This window comes from Theropithecus gelada, chromosome 9, assembly GCF_003255815.1.
Source record: "Theropithecus gelada isolate Dixy chromosome 9, Tgel_1.0, whole genome shotgun sequence".
NCBI lineage: Eukaryota > Metazoa > Chordata > Mammalia > Primates > Cercopithecidae > Theropithecus > Theropithecus gelada.
In genome coordinates this window covers 12,050,137-12,077,679 of record NC_037677.1, presented here as the reverse complement: position 1 = coordinate 12,077,679, position 27,543 = coordinate 12,050,137, and the positions used below count along the sequence as shown (strand labels likewise).

Genomic DNA, 27,543 nt, shown 5'->3' with positions numbered 1-27,543 from the left:
GTACTTGAAGTTTCTGAAAACAAATCCATAAGACTGATATGGTTTGGGGCAGTAATATCTGGATGTTAAACCATGAATAGAACTAGCAAGATCAGCCAGTATGTGAAACCCAATACAGAGTACTTCGGAGCAAGAAGTACAGATTGATGTGGTTCCCATTTCATTACAGCCTGAAACCCTGTCATCCAGCAGTTCTACCAGTGTTCCTGGGCCATTTTCTTAGCCTCTTCAGTGAGTTTAGCTTTTTGTATTGACTTTTAGGGCCTCCAGCAGCTCCATGATTTTCCGGGACTTTCCAGTCTGGCCCCCACCGAAGTCTAAGGACGATTCCCATCCAGCCCTAAGTCATGTTTCTAGCCTGGCTCCAGGGGGTAAGCCAGGCCCTACGAACCAGATGAAAGGGCTCTCCAGATAAAATCAGGGTGCTAATGCCAGAAGGCTACAGTATATCCATTTGTCCACAGGCTCACTGTCTGAGCCCAGGATATTTTTCTCTGTGAAACTGTCTTTACACTGGACTTCCTAAAGATAAAACAATTATGGAAATACAGAACTTTATAGATGAAGCTGTCTAGCCCTATACATGTGAAAATTAAGATCCAACTACTTCCTATAATGGTAGCCTTCCCTTATGCCTGTAACCCTTTTTTAAATCCCGATTTCAATCACAGGCATTGTGATTCTTCACAGCTCTAACTCTTCTTAGCTCTCAAAGCCACAGGCTATCATTGAAATCGAGAGAGAAGCGCAGCCCAGTCTTTCCACATAGCCCAGTTCCTCCCCAGCCACTCCCCATGGGAATGACCTCTGCAGCTGACCTGTATCCTCTCCTTCTTTTTTTTTTTTTTTTTTTTTTTTTTTGAGACGGAGTCTCGCTCTGTCACCCAGGCTGGAGTACAGTGGCGCGATCTCTGCTCACTGCAAGCTCCGCCTCCCGGGTTCACGCCATTCTCCTGCCTCAGCCTCCCGAGTAGCTGGGACTACAGGCGCCGCCACCTCGCCCGGCCAATTTTTTTGTATTTTTAAGTAGAGACGGGGTTTCACCGTGTTAGCCAGGATGGTCTCGATCTCCTGACCTCGTGATCCGCCCGTCTCAGCCTCCCAAAGTGCTGGGATTACAGGCTTGAGCCACCGCGCCCGGCTTGTATCCTCTCCTTCTTCCTCAGAGTGCCACTTAGAAGTGAGAGCCAAATCCTAGGATGTATCCCTAAATGCCATTTCTATTTTTTATAAACATGAAAAGGTTGTGCTTTGGAAATTAAGTCTGAGAACTGGCAGTCTGGCTGGCACTGTTTTAAAATGTTTATTTGCCCTGCATTTAAAAACTGAAGGTTTCCTATGTATTAAAAGCCATATTTCCACCTTCTTTAGGGAAAAAAAATCGGACATCATAACACTGGGTCGATGTTTTTTATGGTAACAGTGGTCTGAGGCCCTCGGCGGATGCTCTCCGAGCCACTGTTAACATCCTGCCTGCCTTCATCTGCCTTGCCCCTGCGGTGATTTGGCTTTGTAAGCATAAGCTACGTAAGACATACTACACTTAAGAAACTAAACAGCAGTGAACACCCATACTTCTGAAAAGGGTGTCTTTTAAAAATTAAGTTTGATCTTTTGGGAAATAAAGCACATAGTTTTCAAAATGATTTACCAAGAACTATGCTTTTAAACGGAGACTGGGATATGGTTTTGAGATCACTGTTTTCCTGTTTCCTCCCCAATGTTAGTCACATATATGATTACCCGTAAGTTGGTCACCGTCCGACAATAATTTGGGATTAAAGTTTGAAGTGTAATTACATTTGACTTTTATAGGCATTTCAGGGTGGACTTCTTATAAATACACTGAACTTATACAAATGATCTTAGAAAATGTTTAATATCAGAGTTCTTTATTTTTTTTCCAACACAACTGAGTCAGTTTTCTTAAATAAAATTTATTGTCTACTGTTTACACTCATGTTGCTGCTGTGAGTACAACAACAGACACAAATTCCTAGCATGAATTACTCATTGTTCACCCCCACTAACTACAGACATTGCTTGAGAATTAGATCTTTGCTTTAGGGATTTAAAAGAAAAGAATCAGGGCCTAGAATCTTGAAAGAGTATTTTCAAGTGACTGGTTGGAGTTAGAAGGCATAGCCAATACAGGCAAACAGCACGATGATGCTGTCACTAGGAAGGGAGGAGGAGGTGGAGGAGCCTTAGAAGCAGTTGTTTCTAGTGACAGAAATAACTGGACACTTGATTTTGCCCATGTGGGCTAAGTGGCTGCTTTGAGAAGGGACAAATAAAAATGAGGTGGGGTGGGGAGTAGGGATACCATGAGTTAAAAAAGTATAAAAAGTAATTATCTAAAATATAGATTAGATATAAATGTTCCAGAACTCATTAAATAAGCTCAAAAATACTGGAAAGTGGCAATTTGAACTACATTTATTTTTAAACAAGTGGGGGCAATATTAAGTGTTTTGAATGTTATGTGCAAAACGAATCCATGTCACCATCTCACTGTCATGATTTAACACAGCAAGGTAGATACATTGGTTTCCAGCATTACAGGCAACACTAGATGTACTTTTTTTAAATGAATAATGTAAACTTGAGTTTTAAGGCAGCGGGTACTAATGCTGCACACAGACTTAGCTCGGTGCCCATTTCAGAGACGGGTCAGCCAGCACTTGAAACAAGAAACTGAGGGGAGAAAAGGGGAATCACCAGTGTCCTCTGACAAAAGCGATCCGTCCACGTGTTCTCCGTTTCACACGCACAGAATGAAGTCTCTGAACGTTCAGAAAAACAAAGCGCCCATGCCACCCACCTCGGCCTGTTCTTTCACAAAGATTTCAAAATACTGATAAATAATAGTGACTGCCAGCAGGATTCCGGTGCCGGACCCAATGGCCCCCAGGAAGTCGGCCAGCACCGACAGGGCGCCAATGCACAAACCGCCAAACGCAGCCGCGGTGGGGATGTACCTAGGAGACAAAACCCCGAGTTAGGCAGCAGCAGAGACCAGGAACAGCACAGCAGCTAGAGACGAAAACAGGTCGAGGCGCAGCAGCCATAGCTGGGTCTAAAGCCTCCCTGAACTCCAGGGGGAACGGACTGCTGTATGGAGGGCTGTGCAGGACACGGCGTGGGAACGGGAGCTCTGATCCAGGCAAAGACTCTGACCTTAATTTCCAGAAACCGGTCAACAGCCAAGAAAGACAATATATGATCTTACAGGAGATGAGATTCCTGGACAGATTTAAATATTAAGATGTTTAAGATTTTTAAATGAGTAACCTTTCGTTTCCTCTTGTGGAATGAAGAGTAAGTATCAACAAATTTATGTCATAAGATTCTGCAAATCCACTAAAGTAATTCAATCTCGGCTGCACAGTAGAATCACCTGGAAAACTTAAAAATGGAATTTAAAATACTGAAAAAAGATTAAAGGCGGTGAGAGGTGAAACAAGAACAGCAGGATGATGACAACTGGAGCTGGAGATCCATCATACTATTCTGCAGTCTGTGTTCTAAATAAATAAAAAGTTTAAGGAAAAATACTGGTGCCTTTTCAACAAGTGGTGCTGGGACAACTGGATGCCCCCATACAAAAGAAGGAATCTGGATCCCACCAGGCATGGTGGCTCACGCCTGTAATCCTAGCACTTTGGGAGGCCAAGGCAGGCAGATGATTAGGTCAGGAGTTCAAGACCAGCCTGGCCAACATGAGGAAACCCTGTCTCTACTAAAAATACAAAAAGTAGCCGAGCGTGGTGGCGCATGCCTATAATCCCTGCTACTCGGGAGGCTGAGACAGGAGAATCGCTCGAACCCGGGAGGTTGAGGTTGCAGTGAGCCAAGATGGTGCCACTGCACTCCAGCCTGGGCAACAAAGCGAGACCCCATCTCAGGAAAAAAAAAAAAAAGCTGGCTGGCCATGGTGGCGCACACCTGTGGTCCCAAGCTACCCTGGAGGCTGAGGTGGGGAGGATCGCTTGAGCCCAAGAGGGGGAGGCTGCGGTGAGCCGTGATTGTGCCCCACTTCACATCCACTAGGATGGCTGAAATTAAAAAGCCAGAGCTGGTGCTGGCGAGGACAGGCAGCAGGGGAACCTCACACACCACTGGTGGGAATGTGGACGGGAGCAGCCACCCTGGAAGACAGCTGAGCAGCTCCTCAAAATGTTCACAGAGTCAGTTACCATGTGACCCAACAATTCCACTCCTTGAGAAATGAAAACATCCACACAAAATCTGTACAAGTATGTTCACAACAGCATTATTCATAAAAAGTGGAAACAACCCACATTTCTATCAACTGATAAAGCATGGTAAAGCCCTACAATCGAATCTTATTCATGAAAAGAATTCAGCACGTGGACTGTGAAAACATGATGCCAAGTGAAAGCAGCCACTTACAAAATAACGTACATCGTATGATTCCATTTACGTGAAATGTGCAGAAGAGGCACATCTGTAGAGATGAAGTTAAAAGTGACTGCCTGGAGCTGGTGGTTGGGCGGGTGGGCTAGTAGGTACAGGGTTTCCTTCTGGGTGGTGACAATGTGTTTAAAATCAAACTTAGGAATGTAAAAGTCTGAATATACTAAAAAACACTGGACAACATACTTCGGGTGAGTGAATTACATGGTATCTGAATTTTATCTCAATAAAGCTGTTACCAAAAAATGAAACCCTGATGTCTGGAACTCACCCCAGACCAAATAAGTCACAATTCCTGGGAAATCCTTTTTAAAAGTTCTCTGGTGATTTTATGTGCAGCCAGCCAATGCTGAACACAGCACTAATCTGCAAGATTTTATCACTGGGATGAGCAGAGCCGTCACCACAATTTCAATTAATAATTCAGTTGTCGGTTTTGACATGGAAAACAAGTTCTGTGTGAAATTTTGATTCATTTGTCTGAATGGAAGGGCTTTAAATATGAACTTGAACAAAGAAAAACATTTAGCCATCACTGAAAGACTGAAACACAAACACAGGCCTAGAAAGGCGTCCATCTAGCGGCCTTACCTATTAAGCTCATGAACCATAGAGGTATCCCGGTGGCCCCTCATTACCATCTGCTGTTCTTTCAGCTGTTTAGCTACCTGCCGAGAGAAAAGCTACTTTGAAAATCCAACTCCAACATTTCACTGCTTACATCTACCACGTTCTATGTGAAGTGCTTCCCACACACTAACAAGTAACATACAATAACCTGAAAGTTACATTGTCATATCATTCACATGAAGCCTGAGGAAACCAAAGTTTCAGTGCCACTCCATTCCATGTTAGCCATATGAAACCAGTGCTTCTCAACCCTTCTTCAATTACCAAACAAGATTTTGTTTTGCAGGAGGGTTGCAAACCACTGTAACAGCTAAGAATTTTTTAGCTTTTGGGAACCAACTTTTAGCCCATTGCTCATTAAAAATGTATAAATTAAAGTTTAAGTTATAAAGGAGTGTATCAACTACTATTTTGACAATTAAATATGAATTTTCCAAAAACAAAGTTTTTACTTTTTTTTTGAGACAGAGTCTCGCTGTCTCCCAGGCTGGAGTGCAGTGGCGTGATCTCGGCTCACTGCAAGCTCTGCCTCCCGGATTCACGCCATTCTCCTGCCTCAGCCACCCAAGTAGCTGGGACTACAGGCGCCCACCACCGTGCCCAGCTAATTTTTTGTATTTTTAGTAGAGATGGGGTTTCACCACGTTAGCCAGGATGGTCTCGATCTCCTGAACTCGTGATCCACCCATCTCGGCCTCCCAAAGTGCAGGGATTACAGGCGTGAGCCACCGCGCCCGGCCTATTTTACTTTTTAAAAAAATTTTTATTTATCTATTTATTTATTTATTTTGGAGACGGAGTCTAGCTCTGTCGCCAGGCTGGAGTTCAGTGGCACAATCTCGGCTCACTGCAACTTCCGACTCCCAGGTTCAAGCGATTCTCCTGCCTCAGCCTCCTGAGTGGCATGAGCCACTCCACCCGGCCTTTTTTATTTTTTTGAGACAGGATCTTACTCTGTCACCCAGGCTGGAGTGCAGTGGTGCAATCTTGGCTCACCGCAACCTCCACCTCCTGGACTCAAGTGTTAATCCTCCGTCTGAAACTCCTAAGTAGCTGGGACCACAGGCACGCACCACCATGCCCGGCTAATTTTTTTTTTTTTTTGTATTTTTTAGTCATGACGGGGTCTTGCCATGTTGTCCACGCTGGTCTCAAAACTCCTAAGCTCAAGCGATCCAGCTGCCTCAGCCTCACAAAGTGCTACGATTACAGATGTGAGCCACCACGCATCGCCAACAATTTTATTTTAAAATAAACCAAACACTTACATCTTTGGCTGAGGAACCAGACACTTCAATCCATGTCTTAGAGAAAAATGCGCATGATCCCAACATGAAGATGATATAAACTACGACATGGACGGGATCCTCAAAGATGGCGCCCATGGACTCGGGAGGAGAAAGATAGTAACACAGGCCTCCAACTGGGTAAGAACGTGCGGGTCCTCCCCCACTGACATCCTACAGAACAGGGGTACAAAGAACAAGTGGTCAACCTAATTAGGAATACATTTGTATGACACTTCACACTTCTCAGAAATGACAGTGTTTTAAGTTCAAGGCATGTACAGCTAGTCATTCTATGTAGCTTCAGAATGTCCTTTTGTGTCTAATACCTTCACTCCTTCAAAGTTACACAATGAGCACCTGTTACATGCAAGACACTAAAAATATATTATGAGTCATTTTTAAAAATTGTAATATATTACAAAATCTTCCATTACTGAAAACAGGAATATGATTACATTTACAATCGACCTCTGATTATACTGAAAATCTGAAAATTTCTGAGCTATGAGTATCCAGTCAGAATATTCAGAGCCCTATGAGTGATCCTTCCATATGAAAACAGTAATGCAATCAACTAAAATATTGACATAAGACTTTAACTTGCTGCCTAAACTTTATGTGGCTTGTATGTTATTATAAGGAGTAATCTTTTAATAAGTATAATAACTGGATTTTTATCTACACACTTAAAAAGTCTTATAGAAATAGGAACAGTATTATTTGCTCATATTAAATAAAGTTTTGGGGTATACAGATAGGGGGTGAGAAACCAATTTTTAGTTGCAATGATTACAGTACCTGGTTCTTGAATTTATGACTGTGAAATGCTTTCTTTACTGTGCCCCTGGAATCACTAATCCCAGACCAAAAGCGCTATCTCCCAATAATTCTCTCATTAAGAAGAAGCTTACTCGAGGTCATAACACAATTTGTACAGGACCAACTACTCAAAGCACTAACACTAGGAAATTCTCATCAGAGTAGTAACTACTCCTGGACTATTCTGAGGAGGACAGAAACAGCATTCTTCTTACTCCTGTCTCTAACTTTCGTGTCCTCGTTATAACATTAGCCACATTTGTGTTAAATGAATGGAAAAGAAGTATTATGAATAAAGGCAATCCTATTCCCTTCAACTGATACCTAAGAGTTACTGTCTTACTCTCTTTAAAAAAAAAAAAAAAAAAAACGATTTCTTTAAATGGCATTCAGTCAAAGCAGAAAGGTACAATGAAAAAGCAGAGGTATAATGAAAAAGATAGTACATGAAGACAAATGCACAGAATAAACACCATACTGCAAGAATAACTGTACAAGAAAATACTATTCTTTGGTGGGGTGCAAATTCTGGAATTACATACTGTGGCAAAGAATAAAGGACATTAGTCTTTTAAAATTCTATTATTTTTGAGACACGGTCTCACTCTGTCACCCAGGCTGGCATGCAGTGGTATGATCATAGCTCACTGTAGCTTCGAACTCCTGGGCTCAAGCGATCGTCCCACCTCAGCCTCCTGAGAAGATAGGACTACAGGCACGTAACACTGTACCCAGCTAGTTTTTAAATTCTTTTGTAGAGATGGGGTCTCGCTATGTTGCCCAGACAGGTCTCCAACTCCTGGCCTTTAAGCTATCCTCTCTACTTGGTCTCCCAAAGTGCTGGGATTACAGATGAGAGCCAACACTCCGGGCTAAAATCTGTAATTTTAAGAGGGAAAATGCCCCTTTGTTAGGTGACAGAATTTAAACCTATGAAAATTCAGTCCCACAGTAACTCACGCTTCAATAACAAAGTGGCTAGACTGTTTTAGAAAAAATTATGACAAGGGGGATGTATATGAGAATGTACTGGATTATATTACTAGCAGCACCGCTGTCTCTACCATCTAGTTAACAGCATGCCTGTCTCTAGCCCAGCTCATCACAAGCTGGTTTACTGCCGTTCAGACCTTGAAAAATGGAGGAGGCCTGGAGGCAGGGAGATAGGAAAGGATAGGATGAGTCCAGCATCTCATATGTTAGCAGCACAAATAGCAGTTTTTATTTTTAGTTTTGGGAGACAGAGTCTCGTTCTGTCACCCAGGCTGGACTGCAGCAGCATGATCTCGGCTCACTGCAACCTCCATCTCCCGGGTTCAAGCAATTCTCCTGTCTTGGCCTCCTGAATGGCTGGGACTACAGGCATCTGCCACCATGCCTGGCTAATTTTTGTACTTTTAGTAGAGATGGGGTTTCACCATGTTGGCCAGGCTGGTCTCGAACTCCTGACCTCAGGTGATCCACCCGCCTCAGCCTCCTGAAGTGCTGGGATTATGGGAGTGAGCCACCATGCCCAGACAGCAAAGAGCATTTTTGAGAAAACATTACTATAGACAATACTGGAATAAGATGACAAAACAGGAAATTACTTTTATGAAATCAACCACAATTTTAGCTTAAAAGGTCATTCAAATGAGATGTGAAAGTGCTTCCTGGACAGCAAAATAATAAAAAGCACTTGGACAATCTTAACTTCTGCAACACTTACCAGTTCTTCCAGATACGTACTAAACTCTGCTATATAGGTAAGTGAATCTGAAAATATTATAGCAAATGCTCCAATGTTGACCTCATTCCGTTAAAAATACAACCATGAAATGCAAATTATAATCAACTGTAAATAATATAAATAAACATAATACTCACGGCCCACTGTCCTAGTAAATTTACTAAAAAGTTGCCACTAAATCGAACAGACAGCATCTGGGAAATAACATACAGGTTTGACACCAAGGCCGACTGGAGGATGATGGGGATGTTGGAGGTGTAGAAGAGTTTGATGGGGTAGCTGCTGTACTGTCCTCGGTAGCGGGCCGATTTAATGGGCAAGTCAACGCGAAATCCCTAAAAAAGAAAACCAAGAGTAAGTGGGGGAACTAGACACATTAAGAAAAGAACAGAGACCAGAGAGGGAAAACAAAGAACAGTGGGGAGGATGAAAAGACAATGCCGGCTGGGTGCGGTGGCTCACGCCTGTAATCCCAGCACTTTGGGAGGCCGAGGCAGGTGGATCCTGAGGTCAGGAGATCAAGACCATCCTGGGCAATGTGGTGAAATCCCGTCTCTACTAAATTACAAAAAATTAGCCAGGTGTGGTGGCGGGCACCTGTAGTCCCAGCCATTCAGGAAGCGGAGGTAGGGGAATCGCTTGAATCCGGGAGGCGGAGGTTGCAGTGAGACGAGATTACGCCACTACACTCCAGCCTGGCGACAGAGCAAGACTCCATCTCAAAAAAAAAATAAAAAATAAAAAATAAAAAAATAGCCGGGTGTGGTGGCACGTGCCTGTAATCTCAGCTACTCAGGAAGCTGAGGCAGGAGAAGCACTCGAACCCAGGTGCTGGAGGTTGGAGTGAGCTAAGATCGCGCCACTGCACTCCAGCCTGGGCAACAAGAGCAAAACTCTCAGGGAAAAAAAAAGCAAAGACAATGCTAACGAAGACGTTCTGCCTTTCAAAGTGTCGAGAGTCTGCTTCCTGCTGATGGGCCAAAACAAAAACCAAGAAAGTACAGAGACTCCAATATTTCACACCCTAAAATCAGAGTCTGGAGACTCGAATTGCAAAACTGTATTTCCCCTGATCTTAAACTCTGACTTGTCAAACACGAGCATGTCAGATGGCATTGTCTTCCAGAGCACAGTGAAAGTCTACATCCCACTTACTTTGGTGAAAAGATTATACTTACTTGGAAATATATAACAACAGCAAACACAAAAACTGTAGCAATGAGGTTCATGAGATTGGGTAAGTTCTGCCGGTAAAAAGCCTCCCGTAAAGCTCGGACTTTGTCCGTCCTGGTGGCCAACAAATGGAACAGAGCTATGACTGCGCCCTCGAACTCAGTACCTGTAAAATCAAGACAGACACGACCTGTGGACTCCTTGTCCAAAGCTGTCCCAGAGCTCAAACAAATAACTCTGAAAGTCCAGTATACAGCAGAAAATATGAGTCAAAAGAATTCGCCAATGTTTGCTTTATGATACAGCCATGTGAGCAGGTTCTACAAATATTTAGATCATTGAGGCAAATCTATCTTTTTATAGCATAAATCCAAAGTTTTCTCAAGAGACTATTCTTGATGAAAACATACAATGTAAAATTTACCAAAGCAAAATTTCATTCATAGAGATTTGCCTCTCCTTTACTTTAGGGAAGGAAGAGAGTATTTTTAGAAAAAAATAAAAAAGCAGCAAAGCAGAGCAGAGATGTCAGAATTAAGAGATAGATGTCACTCTATCAAGCCTGCCTTGAAGTTTACTGCACCAAGAACATTAATAATCATTACAATTTTCTTAAGGCTGGGATCAGAGTTTAGGTATTAACCACTTAGGACAGTATCTGTTAGAAGTGGAGATGAGGAAGGGGAAAGAGAGAATGAAATATTTCAAAACTTCGGTGCTATTACAAAGCCAATTAGAAGAGCAGCAAAGTAGGAGTGCTCTGGGTGGATTCAATGAACAAGTCTTTCCATTTGAAAAATCTAAAATCCACTACCTTGTTATCCCCCTACGGATGCTGAAATCAGTCAAATAAATGACTTCTGCAGCAATGCCTTAAGCAAGGTTAACAAACGAAATTTTAAAAATCTGTTTGCAACCACTGAAATTTTAAATGAGCAGAGGCTAAAATTTTGGTACTATTCTCGCTGAGGTAGTGTGGCTTACTCCACAAATCTCTGCTTATTAAGTTTTGAAGAATTCGCATTCCTTATCCCCTAGGAGAGCAAACCAGAATGGTTCTAGGCATGTACTGCGACACGATGGGTTTTTTCCCAGCACACATCCAGCAAAACGCGTGCAGTTGCAGTCACTGTGCGATGTACCTCTGCCAGTGTTAATGGTAGTGGGACTAAAGGCCTTCCAGACAATGGTCTCACAGATGTTGGTGGCAATAAAGAGGGAAATCCCAGACCCCAAGCCGTAACCCTTCTGTAGCAGCTCATCTAACAGCAGCACAATCAAACCAGCAACAAACAACTGTGGGGAAAGAAATGCAAGTAAGCAGAAGCAAGAACAAACTCAAGAAAGGGGGAGAGGAACACCATGGGCTATTTCCAAGCTAGGGGCGTTTTGAATATTAAGGCCTGACCGTTGCAATTTCACTACGATGACCAACTGCATCTTTTGGCCTGCTTTCATTTACTCAGGCCAATCCAGAACAGTAAGAGGACTGGAAATACTGTTGCGTTATAAAGCAGACATTTCAACTTTAAAGTCTATTTACACTTATCTGAATAGTTTCTTTTGCAATGTTTAAATAAAGCCTGTTTGAAAAGCACACTGAAACAAAAAAAAATGATCACAGTATTCTAGAATTTATGACAGCAAGAAACTGAAAACATCCCAAATACCTCCAAGGAAGTAAAAAGTCAGATGAATTCTGGTATAATAGCAAGATGGAAATGTACACTGCCATCAAAGGGTAAGTCTAAGGGCTGTGCTGATCCTTTGAAAAAAGCATTATATATGTATTATATACATGTATATTCTATACAATGTGTACAGAATAAAAAACTACAACACAAATATGTACTCAAATATGTACTCCAGCAACAATGTAAAAATGCATTCTATACACATAGTGACAAAGATTGAATGTAAATTTGAAGACAGTTAAGGTTAAGCTCATAATGTTTTTAAAAATGAAAGCATACTAACTTTAATTTATGGGATACTGAAAATTCTGAACTTGCTTCTTGGAGAAGACATTCCTGTAAAAGCATGCATTAATGAAAAACAATCCCTAGCCTTGCAAGTGACCTGCTCCGTCATCTGACCCCTTCCCTGCACTGGAATAAGCTAATCAAGACAGGAAGAAAACATGCTTCCATGCCCCAACCTCACACATGTCCCCACTTTAAAGACCCCCCCCGGCAGAAGTGGGGAAGTCACTTCCATTCCTCCCGGTTCTCAAGCCACACCCCTCATTTTGTACTCACTTGATCCAATATCACCTGCTGGAAGAGCCACCAAACTAACCACATGAGACCCTTTTAGGCATGCTTACCTTACAGTGTTGTTTTTTCCTTAACTGCCACTTCAATAGTTGGACAGAGCCTAACTTGTCTATTTACAGTCTTTTAGTCTGAGTTTCAATGGACAGGAGAAAGGGTACGATTCTCCAAACTTCTAAGAGAGATCATGCTAATCCTTTACTGCTTGAAAACCAAGTTTGACATTTTGACAAAATAACGTAGAGGTTAGGACTTACTACCGATTCTATTGAACCACAATCATGTCATGAGTGAACAGATACCCCCCATCATAAACCGAGAAACCCATCCTATGCAGGAAATAACAGCTGTCCATGAACATCAGCCACCAGACAGCGTCGTGATGGGCCTTGAGAAATGAGCTCTCCAGAGTCCCACAGCAGCTCTGAGACAACTCGTTCTCCAGACCCCTGTTCAGAACAGGGACCATCGGACTACAGAGTCATTCATATCTGTCCTGTGAAAATTAAACTCGGGTTTTTCCAAAGGGAAGAAGAAATTATAGAGAAATGAGAAACGGTTTCTACAATTAAGGGAATAAAAGACAGTAAATATCATGCATGCATGTGAAAAGGGATAGGAACCCAGGAAGTGGCAGGAGCGTCTATAGTGATGGGACCTGAACCCTAACCGCGTGTGCACGGGGAATGGACGACATGTATGATGAGCTGGTATAAACATGGCACTTAACATTTTAACCCTGCATGGCACCTACACACAACTTAGTTTTGCCAAACTACCTTTTGTTAAGTATGTCAAAACATACTTACCTTTATTACATGCCATGCACACTGATATTCTCTGATAGTTTTTTTAAATTTTTAATCAAGACCTGCTATTTAGATTTCTAAACTCACTAGCTGAAAAACACTAACCATGTGAATGAAAACATGAACAAATAAGGTGAGAAATATCTTCCACAATGGCATGCAAACAGTTTTCAAAACCTGTGTTTCTGGGTGAAACACACTGATCCAATCATAGCTCTTCAGTGTATCCACATATTTTCAATCTTAGCAATGCCTTGAAAGGACACAAATTGGTCACTGCCCACCTATAATCAAACATGACATCTCTCTTTCCACATTAACAGAAGAATTCACCGTAACACACATATTTGTGTATCAGAATTCATGTAAATGAATTAGTACACATCCACTTCACTTGTTTCATTCCTGGACTGTAACTATTTCTGATTTCTGACTACTGAAAATAAACATTAAAATAGCTTAACTATTTCATATCAATTTAAATCCATAACTGACTCTGTAAGAAGTCAATCCTATAGCTAGCTAGCTGAGAATCACTCAGTGGAGATTCCTTAGGAATCTGAATATATCCTTAAGTAAGATACTACAGACATTTTCTTGATGTATAATGTTCTACGAGCTACATGCCAGTTCGAAGTGTCTTTTAAAAATCAAGATTATTCTAAACTCTGGATTGCATAAATAAAGTGCTATAAAGAAATAAAACTGAAGGCAACAATTGGCCTGTCCATACCCTCAACGATGCCTAAAGCATATGAAGAGAAACCCCAAGCACTGAAAGGCACTAAAATCAGACTCCAGAGTATCTTCTCTCCCCATCCAATGCACCTCTTTCCCTAATTCCCAAGGGCTGTAAATTCGCCAATCAAGTGATTTGTAAATGGAGAAATAAAGACAAAGTTAATCTTTTTTATTTTTTAGAGACAGATCTCACTCTGTTGCCCAGACTGGAGAGCAGTGGTGTGACCTTGGCACACTGCAACCTCCAACTCCCAGGTTCAAGCAATTCTCCTGCCTCAGCCTCCCTAGTAGATGGGGGCTTACAGGCATGCACTGCCATGCCTGGCTAATTTTGGTGGTGTTATTTTATTTTATTTTTTGAGACGGAGTCCGGCTCTGTTGCCAGGCTGGAGTGCAGTGGCACAATCTCAGCTCACTGCAACCTCTGCCTCCCGGGTTCTGCCTCAGCCTCCTGAGTAGCTGAGATTACAGGCATGCACCACCATGCCTAGCTGATTTTTGTATTTTTAGTAGAGACAAGGTTTCACCATGTTGGAAAGGATGGTCTCGACCTCCTGACCTCGTGATCCACCTGCCTCGGCCTCCCAAAGTGCTGGGATTACAGGTGCGAGCCACTGCACCCAGCCAATTTTTGTGTTTTTAGTAGAGACGGGGTTTTCCCATGTTGGCCAGACTGGTCTCAAACACCTGACCTCAAGTGATCCGCCCGCCTCGGCCTCCCAAAGTGCTGGGATTACAGGTGTGAGCCACCACACCTGACAGTTATTCTTTAAGGAAATGTATCTTCTACCAAATGGGAACACACTGGGGATCAGAAAGCTTCCAAAGAACCTGATCATTCATTAAAAATTCCTGCCCTAGACCAGGCGTGGTAGCTCACACCTCTAATCCCAGCATTTCGGAAGGCCGAGGCAGGTGGATCACCTGAGGTCAGGAGTTCAAGACCAGCCTGGCCAACATGGCAAAACCCCGTCTCTACTAAAAATACAAAACTAGCTGGACGTGGTGGCAGGCCCCTGTAATCCCAGCTACTTGGGAGGCTGAGGCAGGAGAACTGCTTGAACCCGGGAGGCATAGGTTGCAGTGAGCCGAGATTGTACCATTGCCCTCCAGCCTGGGAGACACAGCAGGACTCTGTCTCCAAAAAAAAAAAAAATTCCTGCCCTAGTCAAATGACAAAATAGTTCCATCTCATTAGAAAAGTCAGTTTATTGTTAATGTTAAATAAATATTTGAACAGTATAACTTTTGTGGATATAAATTACACTCATTAAATAATCTTATGTTTTGCTTCCTACATAACGTTTCTAATTTAAAAAACAGAATGCTCTGCAATCCCAGCACTTTGGGAGGGTGAGGCGGGTAGATCACCTGAGGTCGGGAGTTCAAGACCAGCCTGACCAACATGGAGAAACCGTGTCTCTACTTAAAAAATACAAAATTAGCCGGGCCTGGTGGTGCATGCCTGTAATCCCAGCTACTCAGGAGGCTGAGGCAGGAGAATTGCTCGAATCCGGGAGGTGGAGGTTGCGGTGAGCCAAGATCGCGCCACCACACTCCAGCCTGGGCAATAAGAGTGAAACTCCGTCTCAAAAACAAAAACAAAAAAACAGGATGCTCAACCACGCCAGTCTGAGACAGATTTCTCTCAGTTATTAATATGTATATATTAATAAACTGCTACTTGAGATTATTAAAAAATGTTTTTCTGAGCTTGATCTTCATCTTTTGAACTGATAGAAAAAAAATTCCTGGCTGGGCACGGTGGCTCACACCTGTAATCCCAGCACTTTGGGAGGCCAAGGCAGGCGGATCACGAGGTCAAGAGACCGAGACCATCCTAACCAACACGGTAAAATCTCATCTCTACTAAAAATAGGAAAATTAGCCAGGCGTGGTGGCACCTGTAGTCCCAGCTACTCAGGAGACTAAGGGAGGAGAATCGCTTGAACCCAGGAAGGGGAGGTTGCAGTGGGCCGAGATCGTGCCACTATACTTCAGCCTGCCAACACAGCGAGACTCTGTCTCAAAAAAAAAAAAAAAAATTTCCTAAACTAATCTGAATTTCATAAAGTGAACAAGAAGAGGCATTTCCAAGAAAATCAGGACTCCAGATACCCATTTTTTTCTTTTTTTTGGAGACAGAGTCTCACTCAGTTGTCCAGGCTGGAGTGCCGTGGCGCGATCTCAGCTCACTGCAAGCTCCGCCTCCCAGGTTCACGCCATTCTCCTGCCTCAGCCTCCTGAGTAGCTGGGATGACAGGCACCCGCCACTACACCCAGCTAATTTTTTTGTATTTTTAGTAGAGCTGGGTTTTCACCATGTTAGCCAGGATGGTCTCGATCTCCTGACCTCGTGATCCGCCCCATGGGCCTCCCAAAGTGCTGGGATTACAGACATGAGCCACCATGCCCGGCCTCAGATACCCATTGTTTATTAACTTAAACAAACTTCTTTTCAAAACACAAGAAAGATAACTTAAGTACAATCCGTTCTTGGGTAATTTATCTAAATGGTTTTTAAGGATTGTACAATGGAAAAATATCTTCTAAACTTAACATACTTTAAGATACTTAGGGCTGGGCGTGGCGGCTCACGTCTGTAATCCCAGCACTTTGGGAGGCTGAGGTGGGCAAATCACGAGGTCAGGAGTTCAAGACCAGCCTGGCCAACATGGTGAAACCCCGTCTCTACCAAAAATACAAAAAATTAGCTGGGCGTGGTGGTTGGCACCTGTAATCCCAGCTACTCAGGAGGCTGAGGCAGGAGAATTGCTTGAACATGGGAGAGGAGACGGAGGTTGCAGTGAGCTGAGATCGTGCCACTGCACTCCAGCCCGGGCAACAGAGTGATACTAAATCTCAAAAAACAAACAAACAAAAATTGATACTTAGGACACTGATAATTATGTTGGCCTTTAAAAATTCCATTCCCAAGTGGCTGGGCGGTGGCTCACGCCTGTAATCCCAGCACTTTGGGAGGCCGAGGTGGGTGGATCATGAGGTCAGGAGATCAAGACCATCCTGGTTAACACGGTGAAACCCTGTCTCTACTAACACACACACACACACACACAAAATTAGCCGGGCGAGGTGGCGGCGCCTGTAGTCCCAACTACTCGGGAGGCTGAGGCAGGAGAATGGTGTGAACCCGGGAGGCGGAGCTTGCAGTGAGCCGAGATCACACCACTGCACTTCAGCCTGGGCGACAGAGCAAGACTCCGTCTCACCAAAAAAAAAAAAAAAAAAAGAAAAAAAAAATTCCATTCCCAAGCATCCATTTAAAAAACCCACAGAACATATTTATGTGTGTATAAATAGTGTTTCACTGACTCTAAGATATTACCATTTAAAACATTATTTTGTGTACTACTAAGAAAAGAATACTGCCAATTAACTTGTGACAGAATACCTTATTACAAAGAATTTTAATTTTCTCCTTACAAAAAGGTATTTTAGGCCTCAAGGTAGATATTTGTCCTCTAGCTTGCCCTTCTCTATTTAAACAATAACCTGCATTTCAGTAACAAATCACAGCAGATTTTCTGAACACCTTTAGACACAACTGAACTCAAACAGCCGTTCTGTCAAGAACACACTCGGCCAACTAACATCACGACGACGTGAACAAGCCGACACACGCGGGCAGTGACACCACCACTGTCTCCTGGCGGACCGCAAGTGGAAGGCAGTGTTTACTGTACAGAAACATCCTGATTCCAGAGACATCACAATGTGACAAATGTGCATCTCAAGAATCAATACAGTTGATCCATAATTCTTGGTATTATGCAGTTATGAAGCTCTTAGAATAAATTTGAATTTTTCACATCAACACAATTTGAACACATCACGGTCATAGAAGGTTTTAAAAAAAAATGTACACATATCACTTCAGTGATCAAAATACTACAATCAAATAATTCAACAGTAAGAAAATGAACAAGTCAATCACCTAAAGAACTGTTAGAAAAGAAAAAAGGAATCAAACTGTTTTGTTATCTGCATAGGAAAATACAGGATTTCTTACCTGAATAATGATAAGGAGACAGATCCCGGCACCCATTTCCGCAGGGTCCCCGTACATCCCCGTCATGACATACACAATGGCTTGCCCGATGGTAATGATCATACCAAACACTGACAAGAAGTGGGGGAAAGGAGAGCATGCTTACCACCAACGACAAGGAAAGCCCGAGAAAACATCTTTACCGCAAGCAGTCTCAAACTTGGAAAATGCTCTTGAACTGCATTAATGCTCACGTTTCTGGGCTCCATTGAATAAAGCTCTATCTTTCGGTGTATCTCCCACTTCAATGATTTTGGCTCCAGCTAACAACTGCATAATCAAACCAGATGTTACAATTGGGGAGATACCCAATTCCATTAAAGTTCCTGGAGAGGAAGGGGAGAGAAGTGTGCAATGTTTATTGTACACGATACAAACGGATTTACGGGTGTCCCACTCCCTAATTACCTCAACTGAAACACACGTGTAAATTTTAACAAGCAAATTTTCATTTCTTAAACATTCATTGCTAAGAAAAGTTCTCATTTATTAACACAATCCTGCAACAATGCCCTGAATAAAAAGTACTTTAGGCTTGGCGCAGTGGCTCATGCCTGCAGTCCCCGCACTTTGGGAGGCCGAGGTGTGTGGATCACTTGAGGTCAGGAGTTCCAGACCAACTAGCCAACATGGTGAAACCCTATCTCTACTAAAAATACAGAAATTAGCCAGGTGTGGTGGTGGGCACCAGTAATCCCAGCTACTCAGGAGTCTGAGGCAGGAGAATTGCTTGAACCTGGAAGGTAGAGGTTGCAGTAAGCCGAGATTGCACCACTGCACTCCAGCCCGGGCAACAGAGTGAGACTCCATCTCAAAAACAAACCAAAAAAAAAGAATGTATAGTGAGAAATAAGAAAATCAAATATGCCAATTGTGTAAGGAAGGTATGGAATTAAGTAATTCTACACTGCCGAGACTTTTCCTGGGCCACTCTGTCATATCACTCCCTTCAATCCTGTTTTCATAAATGCTGAAAAGGTGGCCTTCATTCAGAAAATATTCCACCTTAAGGGGGATTTTTTATGTCATCTCAGATACTTCCTCAATAGTAAAAAAATAAAAACAGGTTTTAGTGTTTAAGACATTAGATGGATTTATTGGCCAGGCGTCGTGGCTCACACCTGTAATCCCAGCACATTGGGAGGCCAAGGCCAGCGGATCACCTGAGGTCAGGAGATCAAGACCATCCTGGCCAACATGGTGAAACCCCATCACTACTAAAAATACAAAAATTAGCCAGGTGTGGTGGCGTGTGCCTGTAGTCCCAGCTACTCAGGAAGCTGAGACAGGAGATTCCCTTGAACCGAGGAGTCGGAGGTTGCAGTGAGCCAAGATCGCACCACTGCACTCCAACCTGGTGACACAGTGAGACTCCATCTCAAAAAAAAGGCCGGGCACAGTGGCTCATGCCTGTAATCACAGCACTTTGGGAGGCCGAGGCAGGCAGATCACAAGGTCAGGAGTTTGAGACCAGCCTGGCCAATATGGTAAAACTCCTTCTCTACTAAAAATACAAAAGTTAGCCAGGCATGGTGGCATGCGCCTGTAGTCCCAACTACTCAGGAAGCTGAGGCAGAAGACTCGCTTGAACGTGGGAGGCACAGGTTGCAGTGAGCTGAGATCATGCCACTGTACTCCAGCCTGGGCAATAGAGTGAGACTCTGTCTCAAAAAAAAAAAAGAAAAAAAAAGACATTAGATAGACTTCTTAAATCACCAAAATTTTAGGCCGGGCGCGGTGGCTCACGCCTGTAATCCCTACACTTTGGGAGGCCGAGGCGGGCGGATCACGAGGTCAGGAGATCGAGACCATCCTGGCTAACAAGGTGAAACCCCGTCTCTACTAAAATACAAAAAAAATTAGCCGGGCGCGGTGGCGGGTGCCTGTAGTCCCAGCTACTTGGGAGGCTGAGGCAGGAGAATGGCGCGAACCCGGGAGGCGGAGCTTGCAGTGAGCCGAGATGGTGCCACTGCACTCCAGCCTGGGGGACAGAGTGAAGACTCCGCCTCAAAAAAAAAAAAAAAAAAAAAAAAAAAATCACCAAAATTTTTTATTGCAAAATAGCTCTAGTCCAGAATTAGATTTAATCAAGCTTTAATAAATAGCTGATATAGGAAATATGGCATTTCAAATCAGAGAAAAAAAGAATGGACCTGGGCAAAAAAATTGGCCATTTTTAGGAAATTAAACCTAGATTCCTTACCTGATGCCTCATGCCTTACATCTAAATAAATGCTACATATATAGAAATTCTTTGTCTTTTTTTTTTTAGACAGAGTCTCGCTGTCACCCAGGCTGGAGTGCAATGGCACCATCTTGTCTCACTGCAACCTCCACCTCCCGGATTCAAGCAATTCTCCTGCATCAGCCTTCCGAGTACCTGAGATTATAGTCGTGAGCCACCATGCCCGGCTAATTTCTGTATTTTCAGTAGAGATGGGGTTTCACTACATCGGCCAGACTGGTCTCGAATTCCTGACCTCAGGTGATCTGCCCCCTCGGCCTCCCAAAGTGCAGGGATTACAGGTATGGGCCACTGTGCCCAGCCTCCATGTATAGAAAATTTAAACATAAAGGATAAATTACAAAAATACTAGAAGGAAATATGGGTGAGTAGCTTATCATCTTGGGGAAGAAAGTCTTTTTAAGCATGGCAAAAAATCTAGAAGCCACAAAGGAAAAGATGGAAGATATGATTGGCTACAACTATGAAACTTCCACGTGGCAAAAGGCAGCATAACGGTTAGAATAAAACTATTTAGGCGGGCACGGTGGCTCACGCTTGTCATCCCAACATTTTAGGAAGCCAAGGCAGGCAAATCACTTGAGGCCAGGAGTTTGAGAGCAGCCTAGGCAACAAAGTGACACCCTGTCTCTACAAAAAATTAAAATACTAGCCAGAAATGGTGGGGCCCTGTTGTGGTCCCAGCTACATGGGAGGCTAAGGCAGGAGCATCGCTTGGCCCAGGAGGTCAAGGCTGCAGTGAGCTATGTTTTGCACCACTGCACTCCAGCCTGGGCAACAGAGCAAGAGCCTGTCCCAAAAAAAGAAAAAAAAAAAAAAAATTAAACACAAATGACAAAAAGTTCTATTCTCTAATATGCAAAGAGCTCTTACAAATCAATTAAAAAGTGAACAAACTGGCTGGGCGCAGTGGCTCACGCCTGTAATCCCCGCACTTTGGGAGGCCAAAGCAGGTGGATCACAAGCTTGGGAGATCGAGACCATCCTGGCCAACACAGTGAAACCCTGTCTCTACTAAAAAATAAAAAAAATTAGCCGGGCGTGGTGGCAGGCGCCTGCCTGTAATCCCAGCTACTCGGGAGGCTGAGGCAGGAAAATTTACAAAAAAAAAAATAATAATTAATTAAAAAAAAAAGCGAACAAACCAATTTAAAAAGGAAACAGCAGATACATGATGTGTCTGCTCCGGATGAAGCTTTCTCAGGAAAATGCAGCACAGGAGTAGGCCCTCAGCACCCAAACCCGTACTGTGCAACCCTGGAACTCTAACCGAAGCTCATCCTGCCTGGCGTCAACCCTGGTCATCTGGAATTTTAAACTAATAAATAAAGAATCTGGGGCCAAGCACAGTGGCTCAAACCTGTAATCCCAGTGAGGCTGAGGCGGGTGGATCACCTGAGGTCAGGAATTCGAGACCAGCCTGGCCAACATGGTGAAACCCTATCTCTACTAAAAATACAAAAAATTAGCCAGGCATGGTGGCCTGTGCCTGTAATTCCAGCTACTCAGGAGGCTGAAGCAGGAAAATCGCTTGAACCTGGGAAGTGGAGGTTGCAGTGAGTCAAGATCACGCCATTGCACTCCAGCCTGGACAACAAGAGTGAAACTCCGCCTCAAAAAAACCAAACCAAAACAAAACAAAACAACAGTATCTGGGAGTGTGGAGCTGAATCGCACAGAAAATGTTCACCAGTCCCTGGCCGCTGAGGCCTAAGGGCTGGCCGGGCTCTCCTTCCTCCTGGGGCTTAGCTGTTCACCTCCACTTTAGATTCCAAAAAATAACCAGTATTCTTCCAGCAAATGTCATGTTTCTGTTTAAGCTAGTCAGTGATTTCCTATTCCTTAATTTTTCGCCTTTATTTTAAAAAATTTATTTTTTCTTTTCATGTTAGATGGGTCATGTCCCAAGATCCTAACAAGGCTGGAGAGAGGCGCATCTCACCCATGAGCGTGAAGGTCCAATCGTCACACCTACGGACTACGAAAGCATCTAGTTTCCTATTACTTATAACAAAAAGGAATCTAACACGCTAATAAAAGTTCACTTACAGAAGAAATACAAATGTTCCATAAAAGCAGAAAACAATGTTCAAACTCACCAATCTATAAAGAAATCAAAATGAACTAACTGTTGCCAGCTTTTACCTGTCTGACTGACAAAGACTACAATACTAATAATATCCATGGTTGAGAGAAATGGTCGTTCTCATATACTGTCACTGAGAGTGGAAAATCAAACAACTGTTTTGGAAGATAATTTAGCCTTCTCTATCAAAAACTGTAGTGTGCCCATCTTGTGTCCTAACAGTTGAACTTCTAGAAATTCATTCTATCAAAAAGTTACAGAAGGGTGTGATACCCTTCATTGTAGCATTGTTTACAACGATATAAAATCAGGGGGAAAAAACGTAATCTATGACAAGAAAGGACCCTAGTGGCCTGCAGAAGTTTCCCATCTTCCTTAAAATGTGCTCCATCCAACAGTCTCCAAGTCCTTCATGATCTGACTTAGATACATCTGCAACCTCAGGTCCCACCATGCCTCCCTCTTCTTTCATTTCTTCCATCCCACATTCACCTTCTCAATATTCTTTCTTTTTTTTTTTTTTTTTGAGACAGGGTTTGGCTGTGTCACCCAGGCTAGAGTGCAGTGGCATGATCTCGGCTCACTGCAACCTCTGCCTCCCAGGCTCAAGTCATCCTCTCACCTCAGCCTCCCAAGTAGCTGGGACCACAGGTACACGTGACCACGCCTGGCTAATTTTTGTGTTTTTAGTAGAGATGGGGTCTCAATTTGTTGCCCAGGTTGGTCTCAGACTCCTGACCTCGAGTGATCTGCCCGCTTCAGCCTCCCAAAGTGTTGGGATTACAGGTGTGAGCCTCCGCACCCGGCCCCTCCTCAATGATCTTTGAACACACCAAGCACAGGCTCACCTCAGGGCCTTTGCACTGGCTCTTCCCTAGAATGTGCCTCCCTCAGGTCTTCATATGGCCTCCTCTCTCACTTCCTGCAGGTGTCTTCAAAGATCACCTTCCTAGAGCCCCTTCCCCACCCCATGTACCTCCCCAAACAGCAAATATCAACTCCATAACAATTGGGACATTGTCTTGTTCACTGCTCTAATCTCGGCACCTTACACAAAGGCTGACACCTGACACACAGTACGAATTCACTAAACATGTGTTGAATGAATGATCAAATAAATCCCATCATATCCTTATAATGGAATAATAACATGGCCATTAATAGCTCATGTAAGATATTAGGGAACCAAAGTAGCAGAATAGTATATACAGGACATCTTAGAGTTATAAGAACTATATAGATATATGTAGGTGAATGTACGTGCAAAGAAAAGGCCTCAATGCATAGTCACCAATCTAACAAATTCGCCAGAATTCCCCTCAGAAGTGACACTTTTCTTTTCAGCTTCATATAAATCTATATACAAACTGCTAGTGCATTTTTAAAATAATAAATCAATATTACCTTTATAACCTAAAAACATAAAAAAAAAAAATCTGCCAGCTAAAGTGTTTCCAGGCTGGGTGCGTGGCTCACACCTGTAATCCCGGCACTTTGAAAGGCCAGGGAGGGAGGATGGCATGAACCCAGGAGTACAAGACCAGCCTGGGCAACACAGCAAAACCTCATCTCTACAAAACTACAAAAATTAGCCAGGCATTGTGGCCTGTGCCTATTGTCCCAGCTACTCAGGAGGCTGAAGTGGGAGGATCACCCGAAAAAAGTGTTTCCAAAAAAGAGGCAACCACTGTTCCTAAATGCAAGAAACCTCATGACTGATTGTACCCCTTGCTAGTCTCACTGTCCAGCATCCTCAGCCACAATTTCGCAGATGAACCATGTTGCTTGAGGCTTCAGGCTCAGCTCCAGCTGAGCTCCCCCACTGGCTCATACACTGGACTCCTCTTATTTTTTTTTTTTTTTTTGGAGACAGAGTCTTACTCCGTTACCCAGAATGGATTGCAGTGGTACGATCTTAGCTCACTGTAACCGCCACCTCCCAGGTTCAAGCAATTCTCTTGCCTCAGCCTCCCGAGTAGCTGGGATTACAGGTGCACACCACCATGCCTGGCTAATTTTTGTATTTTTAGTAGAGACGGGGATTTCACCATGTTGGCCAGACTGGTCTCAAACTCCTGACCTCAGATGATCCGCCCACCTTGGCCTCCCAAAGTGCTAGGATTGTGAGCCACCAGGCCCCACCTGGACTCCAATTCCAATGTTACCTGGACATCACCTTCTTTGACACGAAGATCAGGGTTTTCTAGTCCATGAAAACCCAAGAACAGATTTCTCTATGATTACGGTAATCACATGGTGTTGTCATTACCTACACACTAGGCTTCTCTAGGCAATGATATCCTCCCCTCCTTGTAGGCACTGAAAACTCATTGCTAATCCACATTTCCATCTGTTTGCTGTGAGGAGGAATGTGGAGACAGAAAAGACGCGCGTACCTCTATTGGAAGCCAGAATAACTCTCATCCAGTAGAAAGGATCTGCAGAATCTGATGACATGATTCCAAACAGAGGGATCTAAAACAGTACACAAAATAGTTTATGAAACTGTATTAATAAGGCTGAGGCATAGGAATCAATTGAACCCAGGAGGCAGAGGCTGCAGTGAGCCGAGATCCCACCACTGCACTCCAGCCTGGGTGACAGAGACTCTGTCTCAAAAAAAAAAAAAAAAAAAAGTATAAAGTGTGCACTTAATTTACAGTGTATTCACTTAATGTTTGCAATACTTTTAAAAAAACTATTCTCGTGTTCCTTAACAAAAACAAGCATATCTTCAAGGTAAAGCTGTTTATTAAAAAGAAAATAAAAAGAAAAACATTCCATCACATAGATAAGGGTTAATAAAAAATGTAATTAAAAGAACCAGAAAGTGAAAATAAAAATAAAAACAACAAATCATTACTTAGTGCATTCACTAGTAAATATTCACATCGGTTATGGAGTGTTGTGGTACAACAATGTGAATATTCCTAATGTTACTAAACTGTACATCTAAAAATGGTTAAGATGTCATATTTTATATACTTTTACCACGATTTAAAAAACACTCCCACCAGTAGATTATGGAATATTATACCTGCCTAGTCATAGAATAATTTTGCAAAGCTCTATGTACTAAAGACAGCCAAGGTCACTCTTCTCAATGTAAGACTGAAGATGATATCCACAGTGGAATATTACAGGGCCACTAAAAATTATGCTTACTAAATCTGTAATAACATGGAAGAAGTACTTACGTCATAAAACTAAATATAAAATAGCAGTTCTCAACCTGGGGTGATTTTAGCCCCCACCCAAGACATTTGGCAATATCTAGAGACATTTTTGGTTGTCACAACTTGGGGTCGAGGTGGAGACCAAAGTGACTCCATCTTGGATGCTAATCTACCAGGGTGACTTCTGCTCAACCCTGGTCCCAGGGGTCACTCCTGATTCCTGCTTTATTTACAGTCATCAGTATAAGAACCTGTACTCGCTATAAATGCTGCCCTGAGAGCCAAGCAACCTTGATGCTGTTACACAAATGACAGGCGGTGACACAGAGCATTGTTACGTGTTCCGGAAGGCTGCCTTCAATTGTCCTGCACAAAGTGTGTACACCCTTTCCCGGTGATAGATTAGCCCCGGATCTGAGAGTGAGAGTGCAGGCCTTTCCCTGTCTTACGGCTGCCCCAAACTCACCCTCTACTGACAAACTGGATTTGTCTCCCACATGGATTGGTTTCTCAGCTGCTTCAGTGTTTGGGGGTCATTTTGCATATACAGCCCTTTCACAGAACAGGGGGTGCCGCTAGCATCTAGTGGGTAGAGGCCAGAGATGCTGCTGAACATCCTAAAATACACAGGACAGCCCCCCCCCCGTGACAAGGAGTCATCCCACTCAAATTCAGGAGTGCCACTGTTAAGAAGCCCTAGTATAAAAACAAAGGTACAAACGTGTATATAGAAACATTGACACTGTAAATAGATGTACAGAGAATAAAACTAGGGGTAGATATCTTTTTAAATCCTAAACAGCGATTATCTGTAGATGGTGGAATGATGATTGACTTTTTCTTCTGTATTCTTTTCAAGTGTATCAAACTTTCCATCATGAGGACATTAACTTTTCATTAAAACAACAACAACAACAAAGAAACACCTTATTCAGATTGCTTCATATCATATGACCCATGTTTAGGATACAGCACTTGGCCTCAACCCTTCCTCAACCATGTGGGGATCGGAAAAAGACATTTCAAAAACCTTCTCCATGTGAAACTGATTTTTAAGTAAGTTACAAGGCCGGGCGCGGTGGCTCACACCTGTAATCCCAGCACTTTGGGAGGCCGAGGTGGGTGGATCACGAGGTCAGAAGATCGAGACCATCCTGGCTAACACGGTGAAACCTCGTTTCTACTAAAAATACAAAAAAAAAATTTGCCAGGCGTGGTGGCAGGTGCCTGTAGTCCCAGTTACTCGGGAGGCTGAGGCAGGAGAATGGCATGGACCCGGGAGGCGGAGCTTGCAGTGAGCTGAGATGCGCCACTGCACTCCAGCCGGGCAACAGAGCGAGACTCCATCTCAAAAAAAAACAAAAAAACAGAAAGTTACAAAACATGCTGGCAGCAATTTTAAACAACTCACGTGATCAACCGAAACCTCTCTGAATGTCTGAATTTATTAGCTGGGTAACAAAACTGGTAAAGCATGAAGCACGGATATTTTATGTGCACCTTGCAGCTGTAGACACTCTTCATTTAAAGAGAGAGGTGAGGGCCAGGAGCAGTGGCTCAGGCCTGTAGCCCCAGCATCTTGGGAGGCCAAGGTGGGCAGATCATTTGAGGCCAGGAGTTCGAGACCAGCCTGGTCAACATGGTGAAACCCCATCTCTACTAAAAATACAAAAATTAGCTGGGAGCAGCAGCTCGTGCCTGTAATCCCAGCTACTCAGGAGGCTGGGACAGGAAAATCACTTGAAACCGGGAGGTGGAGCTTGCAGTGAGCGGACATCACGCCACTGCATTCCAGCCTGGGCGACAGAGCGAGACTCTGTCTCCAAAAAAACAAACAAAAGAAACATTACAGGAGAGTCCATATCAAAATATTCCACAAGTGGCCAGGCGCGGTGGCTCAAGCCTGTAATCCCAGCACTTTGGGAGGCCGAGATGGGCAGATCACGAGGTCAGGAGATCGAGACCATCCTGGTTAATACGGTGAAACCCCATCTCTACTAAAAAGTACAAAAAACTAGCCAGGCGAGATGGCGGGCGCCTGTAGTCCCAGCTACTTGGGAGGCT

At 43.4% G+C, this 27,543-nt stretch overlaps 2 protein-coding genes and 1 non-coding gene across 6 annotated transcripts in view; 1 reads left to right on the top strand and 2 right to left on the bottom strand.

Annotated features, from left to right (window-relative positions):
* The window catches only part of NUDT5 (nudix hydrolase 5), a 30,326-nt gene extending 28,370 nt beyond the window's left edge, over nucleotides 1-1,956 (top strand). The window contains exon 10 of one of the 2 annotated variants that reach the window (XM_025397468.1): nucleotides 1,372-1,956. In XM_025397468.1, coding sequence (XP_025253253.1) covers nucleotides 1,372-1,394 — 23 coding nt within the window. In that variant the 3' untranslated portion in view covers nucleotides 1,395-1,956. Of the gene's footprint in view, nucleotides 1-261; nucleotides 821-1,371 lie in introns of those variants that run through there. The other variant, XM_025397469.1, reaches the window with a different exon arrangement.
* The window catches only part of SEC61A2 (Sec61 translocon alpha 2 subunit), a 44,282-nt gene that overhangs the window by 2,676 nt on the left and 14,063 nt on the right, over nucleotides 1-27,543 (bottom strand). For 2 of the 3 annotated variants that reach the window (XM_025397460.1, XM_025397461.1), the window contains 9 exons: nucleotides 24,700-24,778; nucleotides 18,167-18,298; nucleotides 17,934-18,043; nucleotides 11,223-11,376; nucleotides 10,086-10,246; nucleotides 9,045-9,242; nucleotides 6,339-6,530; nucleotides 5,032-5,108; nucleotides 1,876-2,981 (listed from right to left, as the gene is read on the bottom strand). In XM_025397460.1, coding sequence (XP_025253245.1) covers nucleotides 2,795-2,981; nucleotides 5,032-5,108; nucleotides 6,339-6,530; nucleotides 9,045-9,242; nucleotides 10,086-10,246; nucleotides 11,223-11,376; nucleotides 17,934-18,043; nucleotides 18,167-18,298; nucleotides 24,700-24,778 — 1,290 coding nt within the window. In that variant the 3' untranslated portion in view covers nucleotides 1,876-2,794. Of the gene's footprint in view, nucleotides 1-1,875; nucleotides 2,982-5,031; nucleotides 5,109-6,338; nucleotides 6,531-9,044; nucleotides 9,243-10,085; nucleotides 10,247-11,222; nucleotides 11,377-17,933; nucleotides 18,044-18,166; nucleotides 18,299-24,699; nucleotides 24,779-27,543 lie in introns of those variants that run through there. The other variant, XR_003121223.1, reaches the window with a different exon arrangement.
* On the bottom strand, nucleotides 22,104-22,207 carry LOC112632303. Its single transcript, XR_003121360.1, has one exon. It is a non-coding gene; the product is annotated as a small nucleolar RNA U13 (small nucleolar RNA).